This window comes from Dermacentor andersoni, chromosome 10 (assembly GCF_023375885.2).
Source record: "Dermacentor andersoni chromosome 10, qqDerAnde1_hic_scaffold, whole genome shotgun sequence".
Classification (NCBI taxonomy): Eukaryota; Metazoa; Arthropoda; class Arachnida; order Ixodida; family Ixodidae; genus Dermacentor; species Dermacentor andersoni.
Window position 1 is genome coordinate 50,600,649 of NC_092823.1, and position 10,280 is coordinate 50,610,928.

Consider the following 10,280-nt stretch of genomic DNA (forward strand, 5'->3'; position numbering starts at 1 on the left):
GTGGCACGGGGTAAACATCTTTGCGCATGATTTTTTTCAGCGCACGGCAATCGACGCAAAAACGCACTGAGCCGTCTTTTTTCTCCACTAGAACAACTGGGAAGGACGAGGGACCTGAGGAAGTTCGTATGATATTTCTGCTAAACATGTCTGATACGTTTCCTCGATGATATTGCGCTCTGTAAGAGACACGCGATATGGGCGCCGCTCAACAATGCGGGAGCCATCAGTCTGTATGCAGTGAGTACCGGTGGTAGTCTTACCGAGGACGGATGAATTGCCATCGAACACGGCACCGGGTTTGTTTAATAGCGCGATGAGATCTTGACTCTGGGCAGGCGTTAGGTCAGGACTCATGATGGCTGGCAATGGTGTGGAAGAGGCCTTACTTGGCGGCGATCTTGACTCGACTGGCACTGCCGAAAGTGTGACAATTGCAGCGGGATGAGTGTCAACAGGACTAGTGAGAGTGATACACGAGGCAAGAGTTGGGATTTGGGAGTTTTATTTCAGGCAGTAAGCAGTGCAGGCCACTCAAAGAAGCGAATAAAGCCAGTGGTAATCAGAATACCTCAATATAGCGTATGGTCATAGGGTAGACTGAGTACGTCGACATCCACAATGTTGCACGAGTTGACACTTACAATCCCTCCTCTAGATTGCCAAAGAACGTAATGGGAAGAGGTTACGAGACGAATACGTTCTTCGTGCCTAGGAAGATGATTGCTGGTGGCATCCAATTGTATAAGGCGCTTATTACAAGAGATAGAAGCGGACTCAGAAGAAGTCCCACCCCAAGATGAGTTCATGGGTACACTCCCGAAACACCGCAAAAGCAACGTGGGGACTAATTCCGTAAATGGACGCACGAACAGTACATTGCGCGATTGGACGAATAATATAGTTGGTCGCTGCACGAAGAGAATTGCAGGAGTAAGGCGTGGTCACTTGTAGGAAGCGGGAACAAAAGTCAGCATGAATAATCGAAAGCGCAGCGCATGTATCGATGAGAGCTTGGACGTAGACACCTTCTACAAACACTGTCAACAAGCTGGACGGTGGCTCTGGATGAATTGTAGGCTGTCCAGTGGATGCAGTTTGCCCTCGTAAAAGTGCATCGGGGAGTTTTCTAAGAGGGCGTTCGTGACATGAGAAGCGGGTTGTAGAGACGACACCGAACGACGACGTGGAGACGGCGACCTACAGCGAGATTCACGAGAATTCACAGGCATATCAGTAGGGTAGCAAGCAGAAGGTAACTGGTGATATGAGGAGTGGTGAAACGTGCGCTGGTAGCCGAATGCTGGATGGGCGTTTGTAAGTTCGTCGGGAGCGTATCCACGCTGCGCCGCCTGTTGGTTCCTTCGAAAAAATCGGGAGATGTGGCTTCGACAGCCACAGTTGTACCAAATGGGTCTGGCAGGACGCGAAATGGAGTAGTGACGCTGTGCGCGCAATGGCGGTGACAACGAAGGCACTGGGGGGGGGGGGGGGGTGTCACCTGGTGGAGGCAGAGGGGTGGTAATGGCTGGAGAGAGCGCCGCAACGTCGGCATAAGTTGGTATCTCATGAGTGCAGGGGCCGTCGGAGCAGGGTAGACGCGATGCGGACGTGATCTCTTGCCGAATGATGTGGCGCAAGCCAGTCCGTGGTGAAGGGACGGTACTTTGTGGAGCATAGGAAGAGCACCGCCCGTGAAGCTCTTCAAGCACGATGTCATGGATAAGCGTGCGCAAGTCCATAGTCCAAGGGAGACGAATGGCGGAGGTATCGTTGCATAGCTGAAAGGACTGTAGCCCCTGAAATCGCTGGCAAGTAGTTATCACATCCTGGTTTGTAGGAGGCTTTTGCGTAGTAGTGGCATTGAAGACGACGGTGTTTATGCCTTTAATAATGTGGCGTATTTGGTCGCTCTGGGACATGGTGGATTTCACATGCTTGTACAATGCAAGCACATCCTCAATGTATAAGGTGTACAATTCCCCAGCGAATTCGATGCGCTCAACGAGCTTCTTATTCGCGGCCTCGGCACCAACAGCTAGGGCACCAAAAATTGCCGTAGCTGTTAAGTGAAAGTTGCCCAGTCAGGACGATCTGGCTCATGGTTCCAAAACCAGGTTTTCGCGACATCATACACGTAAAACGGGACGTTCCGTAATTTCTGTGAACTGTTCCAGTTGCTGAAGTCGCTTACGAGGTCGTAGTTTTGGAGCCAGTCCTTTACGCCATTCCAGCGTAGACCAGCGTAGACTTGGGGGTCACGCTGGCGGCTGTTGATGGTGACGACGAAAGGCAAAGAATACAGTGGAGCAGCGTTCTCGGACGTGCCTGGATTCGCTGAAGTGAGCATAGCCGGTGGTGCTATGGGGCGACCCCAGCTAAGCTCCAGTGAGAACATGCGAGAGGTCTAGGGGAACAAAAGGCACCGTCCACCACTTGTAAGGAATCGCTTTATTCCAGCCGAGCTGGTGCTACGACCACGAGGATCAAGCTGTGCTGCTGGTGATGACATATGCAGATGAAGAAATGCAATGGATGATGATATGTAGAGATGATGAACTTGCAAGTCAGGCAAGCGTTGAGCTCACACTATCGATGTTTTTGTGTGCCGCTTTTTAATGAACGCCTTTCATTCGGATGGTTTAGAGAGCTGCGCAATGAATGCACTGGGTATGTGCCGCTCTTCAATGAACCTCTCCCCAACTTTGTTGTGGAGTATATACCACTGATTGTTCGGCGAGTAGGGGATCGATTCTCAGAGGTTGTGGGTGCAATCGCACCATGGTTCTTGTGTCGGAGGCGACACGCGAACAAAGCGTCAGTGCCACTAGTTGACGCAGCGGGCCCAGAAAGGAGAACGAAAGAGAAGCGCGGTTGTCGCATAACGCGTTTCACAGCATACACACGCACCGGTGTTGCATGCATTTCAGACGCCGTGCGCATGCTTCGCCGCGGCCCCGCTAGATGGCAATCAGTGTTTTTTAGGGAAGCGCGAAACAGCAGTACCGCGGCTCTATCCGCCTCATACATAACTCATTTCGACGGTGGCAATGTGTTGCTGCGCTGTATTTATTCAATGTTAAATGCATTAACCTGTACTGTAATCGTCTGATGGGTGCCACCGAAATTTCAACTGCAGCCCCAACTCGGCATTGCGCGTTTTATTCATTCAAGGGCAGCTGCATGAATGCCTATTGAGTAACCTGAAAGCGCAGCAGGCTAAGCTTAGAGGAACGTGAAATGGCAAGCTAATGTAAACGAAGGAGCGACACAACCAGGTGATGCCTATGGAAGACAAAGGGCAATCAGACGGGCCACACTTGGAGGCAATCTGGTGAAGTTGAGTGTGGAGAAGCTTCTGGAGAAGCCATTGCAGTGAGCCGCGAGGCGCATTTAGAACCAAAATGCATCGGTGTTTTGTTTACAACATGTGGAAGCAGCGAATTCGCTCTGCTGCATATTATTTTTTGTGAGAAACTAGCTCTGTTTGGCACTACGCCGCCAAAGTATCTCTTCACTGTTTTACACTCCTCTACGTAACCAAAACGCATGGGACTGCAAAGCAGTGATTCCGAAAATATTCATGCCAGCGAAAGAAAAATACTTACCTTTCGCTTTCGTATACCCTGGTGCACCTTCATTAGGCATAGCATACATCAACCTGTGCAGTATGCAAATACATCAAAGAACACAATTTGCAGAAAAGCGAATAAGACTTCTAAATTTTTTTTACCTTCTTCATCACAACTCCGAAATATTTCTCGGAATGGCTTAGCAGCACTGCATAATATAATTTTATTACTTATTTCCTTTGAGAGCGTATTTTAGCAGGTATGTACTGACTGTGAAAGGTTAATGTGGAAGGCTAAATTTACCTTTGAAACGTAACACGTTCGCTTCCAACTCACTGAGTACAATTTAGGGCACTGGGAAAGCCCGAAATTTAAGACCGTCACACTGTGGTATCCCGAAGAACATTTTTTGTGATTGAATAACAGCGGAATCCCTTGCACAGTCCAGAAGTTTTCGGACCACGTTGCGCAAGTTTCTGGAGAACTTATGTGACCTAGAATGAAATATTAGCAGAACAGCGACGTTGCTGCCATTTAGTGCAGTGGATAATCTCTGCCTTCAACGTCACGTTCCTGCGTTCATACCCACGTTTAATGCGTTTCTTCTACGACCTGTCTACGAACGAATAATATGTGCAGTAACATTAAGTATTACAGAGTGCAAGGTGCGACAGGCTTAGGAAAACATTTTTCTTTCATTTCACTCCTAGTTAAATACCACACACGTATTCTTCGGGAACCGTTCTTGAAGTTTTTTAAATTGTTGAATGCGTTTTATTCGTGAAGGGCAAGCGAAAAGAGGCATTATGGGCAACGGTTTCCTGGAAAAATGTTTGCTGCCCTGTAAGTAATTTCACCAAACAACACTTGATTAAAATTTGAATTTATATACCTTGGTTAGCTTATTATTTGGTTATTTTATTACTACACAACCGAGAGACGCCCGATTTTTAGGGTTGGGAGGGCGCTGGGTCTGTGAAACTGAACTGTCTCCTACTATGAGGTCTCGTAAATTTTCATAGAAGGGCGTCACTTCAGTGAACAATGCTTCAAGGTCACACGAAGGTTCTTAAAGTGCACAATATATATATACATATATATATATATATATGTATATATATATATATATATGTATATGATACATATATATATATATATATATATATATATATATATGTATATATATATACATGGGGTTAGGAAAGATGGTTGTGGTTGCCCAACCCCGCCCCCGGAAAAATGACAACTGTCCGCCTATGCGTACTACATCACGCATTGGCCACTGCTAATCTTCCCCGAAGGGGTAGCATCATTCAAGCGCACGATCATATAGCCTAAGTGAACATTGCTGCTACTGGCTTCTTTGTCGTCTTATGCAGGTCTTAGTTAACATTTCCGTGATCCAACCACGCTTCTCCCTTTCAAAGTTCTTTAGCGGTTTTTCTCGCCACTATGCCTAACACATCTAGTAGCGACGGGCGGTGTGTGCAAAGGGCAAGGACGTAATCAACGCGAGCTTATGAGTTGCGCTTACTGGGAATTCCTCGTTCAAGGGGAACAATTGCAAGCCCCCATCCCATTCACGAAAGAAGTTCTCCAGGTTACCCAGTCTTTTCAGACATGGATAAATACACACGGCTTCCTTCAGTGTAGCGCGCGTGCGGCCCCGGACATCTAAGGGCGTCACATAAGTGTTATTGCTCTGCCCTTTTAAGAAGGTTTTAAGGTGCTGGGAATGCCGCACCCATTTAATAGGCTAGAGTCTGGTTCATTGAGGTGTAATGAAGTGTAAGCAAATGCTTACACTTCATTTAGATTACGCCCACAAGAGATTCTGCGTGTAATATTTCCGGTATTGACTTGGTTACCACACTAGAATACTTATGGATGATGTATAGGTTGCTTGCGCTGAACGACAAATGATAACAGGGAAAATCCAGTAGAAAAATGTTAGCCGCAAAAAGTAACACTATGAACGCGTGAGATTATTTTTTTGCGCGTCACAAGAACGATATCGCCTTTACTAAGCAATGATATTCGATCTAAATGAACCGTGTAGAGAAACTATCTAACTATGATAGCTGCATACTCTAATTTACAATATTTGCGAATCATGTTTTGCGAACTTCAAGTGTATTGAATGTATCTATCTAGCCTCCTGCGTCGTGATGCCTTCGTGGTCGTTTGTTCAACTGGATGTATATCAGAATAGGCATGAAGTGGCATGACCTGCATGCATATGTAGCAGGAATGACGTGTCATTACATCAATTATATGACATATTTGTCATGGAGTGCATGTTAAGACATAAATGGCATGAATGACATGATACCCTCATGGTCACTTCATTAACTCAGTATCTACCAGCGTTTGATTGAAATGATTGCGTCACCTTATAGGATGTCATGACATAAATTTCATGATATGAAGGTCATATGGGTCATAAAAAATTCTACGAATGCCCCGAGCGTCATACCATGAATGACAAGACACACATGCGCATGTCATGATATGTAATGCTGGTAATCACATATATGTCATGACATAAAGGGTATGAATGGCATGCTGTTGTGGTCATTCGTTTTATGCAATATATGTCAGCATTTGAATGACATGAGATGCGTTTGTGACCTGACATGAATGAAAACGTATAAATGGCATAAATGCCATGAATTTCATGACATGACAATAACAACAGGACATGTATGAGCATTTCATTCCATGTCATTCTTGCCATGTCATGCAACCATGTCTCATAGCCCTATCCCGATACACATACAATTAAAGAAAGGATCATGGCGCCCTCACCTGCCATTTATGACATTCATGGCAATTACGTCACGTCATGTCATGTCATCCATGTGATGCTTTTCATGTCATTTCAATTATGTTATATATATCCTGATATATTAGTTTTTGGAAAATTGAACTGACATGAATGACAATCATTTGAGATCATAATGTTTTGATACCATGACATGTATTTATTTATTGGGATATTTTCTGGATATCTACATAATGAAATGCATGTGTAACGATAATGACATGTCATGCTACATAGGCCAAAATAACGGCCACGAATGCCATAAATGTTGCGACTGGCATGAATGCCAAGCCATGACATTATCCATATAATTGCTTGACTTGCATGTGAGGAATAAGATGAATTCATGACATGCATGCATGTGTGACAAGATCGTATGCATAACCAGTGGGCAAAGTTGTCTAACTTGAGCTGATGACTATATGCTCGTGTTCGTCATGCCATGTAGTTCGTTCCATCATCAATCCAGATTAGTAATCCGGCTCCCGCCTCTGATTCTCACGTGCCAGTTGTGCTGGACCAAGCAGGCCTTCGTGAGAAGATCCCGCCATCATGGCAGCAGAACACCGGGTGGTGGGTGCATCCAGTCCAACAGTCATTGGAAAAGGAGGTTCGCACGAGCGTTCAGTTGCGAGCGGCGGTCAGCAATGCGCCGCCTCCTCGTTCCTCCCAAAGGTCGTAGTGGACTTTCACTGCCTTACTTGTCGTTACATGGCCCCTTAATCGAGATGCACTGTTTCTTGGTGCACATAATGTCTGAGAATAACAACGCTGCATCGAATTCCACTAAGGCAACGTCATCACCTGCTCGTTCAAGGCGAGCAGCTGCATTACGCCACACGTCCCAATGACTGTAACACGCCCTTCAGGTTGTGATACAACTTCGCTGCCCATCGCCCGTGTTGGTCCTTCAGGTGCTACCGTCAGTGAGAATTTAGCTTCTCTGTTTCTCTCTCTCTCTCTCACGCCCACAATCAGACACACACGCACACACGCACGCACATATTTTACAGCCAAACTGTCACTCTCAGACGGAAAGCACGCACAAATCAATGATCCTAATAGGAGATTAGCGCGCACATGACAATAGCGCGCACATGCCAATAAATAGATTATAAAATCAAGGGTAAATGCCTATGTATTTTGCATTATACATGAAAGTCCGTCGTTATTTTCGAAAAATATTCTGAAGTAGAATTTTGTGAAATATTCTGAAGCAGCGCATACATTTCATAGAGAGCATGATGATGATTAATACTGAATGTTATTGGGGCAAGGACAATATGTGCACAAGGAGCGGCAAGGTAATGCTAATTAACTGTTAATGAAGCATGAACTCAGGATTTTGGATATAAGTGCGTAGAATATATATGCAATAAAATGACGAGAATGGCATGCGAGGTCTGAGACGTGCTATCGCCATAGAAGATACGCAATGAGAGGATGACATACAAAATTTGTAGGTTTCAGAGCACTAATGCCTCAGCAGGATCATTGAACGCAAGAATCTAGAAGCACGTGCTCTACGAAGGTGTATTACTGTAGCATCAGCCTCCAGTGAGAGGATGTGCTACGAATGTTCATAGAGAGCAGGTCATACAATTCAACCCTTGTGAATGAGCATTGCAGAGCGCAAGGACACAATATATGGCTACGATTAGAAGCTTTCTATGAAACACAAAGCAGACAGCGTATGCCTGAATGAAAAAAGAGGTTCGAATAATTGTATGACTTACTTGCTCATGTATAACACTGCGTCTGCACCAGCAAAGAAGTGTTCGTTGATACTCATAAATTCCGACAATACGTCGGGTGAACTGGCTTCAATTAGCTCATGGTTTTCTGGATATCTTTTTAGAAATTCTTGGTCTTCCTGAAATCAAAGAAAACTAGTCGAACACATTTGAACGACAACAAGAAATAAATGCATGTGTACGGTGATGATGGTAAATTAAGCGTAAATTCTTGCTCAGGGCCAGCCGTGTCAAAGGTATCGTAATGAAAATATGTTTGTTCGTTTCCATTACACGCGATCATCATCAATTATTATTTTCCATCAAACTCCCCTATGTCGAAAACCCGTTACTCCTATTGCGACTACATTTATATTCTCTATTGCAGATATTTTGGGCAACCGGATTACCAGATTACACGTTCACAAACCTCTGCGGCTAACGTAGCTATATGAACATGTAGAAATGGCAGACTTACCGTCAGAACAACTATGTCGGTAATGACGAGTTCTATGTCCAGCATTTCTTTCTGCGTCTTTGCAAGTATTTGATTTACCTTGAGATAGAATAGCACATAGAAATTTCAAAAGAAAGATTTAATTTGATTTCGACTTTTGATGCTTCTCTGCATGACACTAAGAGCCTGTATTGAAATGCACGACCGTACACGTCATAGAAATTTGATTCACCCTTTCCGAAGTTATTAAAGCTTCGCCTTAATTGTTGCAGCATTAAAATTAGCATAGCATTCTTTCGGCTCTAGGACATATTTCGTGCACTCTTCCATTACTTAAAACCTGAAAGGAACACTAGAGGAAGGTACAACCCCTACCGGAAAACTGCATGTAGCGTGAAGTTCGTTTACCGCATAAGAATGAGTGTCGCTTATCTCTTACCATTATCCATACCGCACAAAATACCACACAATATATTTCCGGAAGGAAAAGCCTTGATTGTTATTTATGTGATCTGAAGCATTTCTAAACCGTATAGACGACGCAGGTGTGTGCAGAGGTGACGATGAGTACCGGACGGCCGTGGGATGACGACGCTGGAGTTACGCAGTGCTATGACGTCAAAGGTGGGGTGACGGTGGCGTGACGCCTATACCATGACGTCGATGTGGGGACGACGACTGCATGACAACCATGAGATGACGACTACGGCGTGATGTCAACGTGATTTCGATGCTGGAGTGATGCCGATAAAACAACGGTTTTGAAATGATTACAATGGAATGATGACGACAACGACGTGACGGCAACGGTGCACTGTGGCTCTGTTGCCATGACGGTGTGTCGATTGTGAACGAGAAAAGGATTGCGAGGACAAATCACAGCGATGGCTTGACGAGAAAATAGCTTCGACACTCCGTTAACGACACTACGCTCACTACGACAAATTGATGACAATGGAAGGACCACGACAGCATGACGGCGACATCGTGATGTTGACGCAATGTCGACAGTGACATGATGGCGACGAAATGATGATGACGTTATGACGACGACTACTCAAGGGTAGTGTCATGACGATAACATGGCTAGGAAGAGAGAGCAACAGGGTTAAAACCGATAGAAAGATGACGTTGGCGTGACAAGGAAAGAATGATCAGAGTGTTATGAGAGGCAAGAAACTGGCGACCATGGAATGACGACGACACTGATAGTCGTAATATTCTTGGTAATAAAGCTCACGTCTGCGTTCACCTGCCTTACCTGCTATTGCGGGCTGCCTTAATTCACACCGTACACGGCATTTGTCTTCGCTATGTCCAGCACGGGCTAATCGGGCTTCCATAAGTGGCGCTATTTCAGTGTTTATTTGCACTAACTGTGGCAGCGTTTCAGTGTGCACAGTCTTCAGGCTCGACTTATATTTTAGGGTGCACTGCTTGCACATTTTAGGCAAAGAAATTCTTGGCAGTTAAAACACAGTTTCGGTCATCAACCGAAGCATTCATAGTGATAGGAATGTATAAGGCAATTGCACGAATTAAGCTTCGTAGTTATGCAGAAAAGCCTATTCGCACGTATCAGTAAACATTCACCTACTAATTAAAATAATATCCAAAGTGCCACACGCACACAAAAATGAACCGATATCACACGATGACAACGAGCAGTCGCTGTACCAACGCTGGTGTGAGGA

At 45.0% G+C, this 10,280-nt stretch overlaps 1 protein-coding gene across 1 annotated transcript in view; it reads right to left on the bottom strand.

The window, feature by feature from the left end:
- Window positions 1-9,820, bottom strand: part of LOC129388273 (uncharacterized) — a 28,300-nt gene extending 18,480 nt beyond the window's left edge. The window contains exons 1-3 of the mRNA XM_055078416.2: window positions 8,608-9,820; window positions 8,133-8,269; window positions 3,609-3,661 (exon numbers count right to left, since the gene is read on the bottom strand). Of these exons, the coding sequence (XP_054934391.1) occupies window positions 3,609-3,661; window positions 8,133-8,269; window positions 8,608-8,652 (235 nt within the window). The 5' untranslated portion in view covers window positions 8,653-9,820. The remainder of the gene's footprint in view (window positions 1-3,608; window positions 3,662-8,132; window positions 8,270-8,607) is intronic.
- Between the last annotated feature and the right edge of the window lie 460 nt (window positions 9,821-10,280).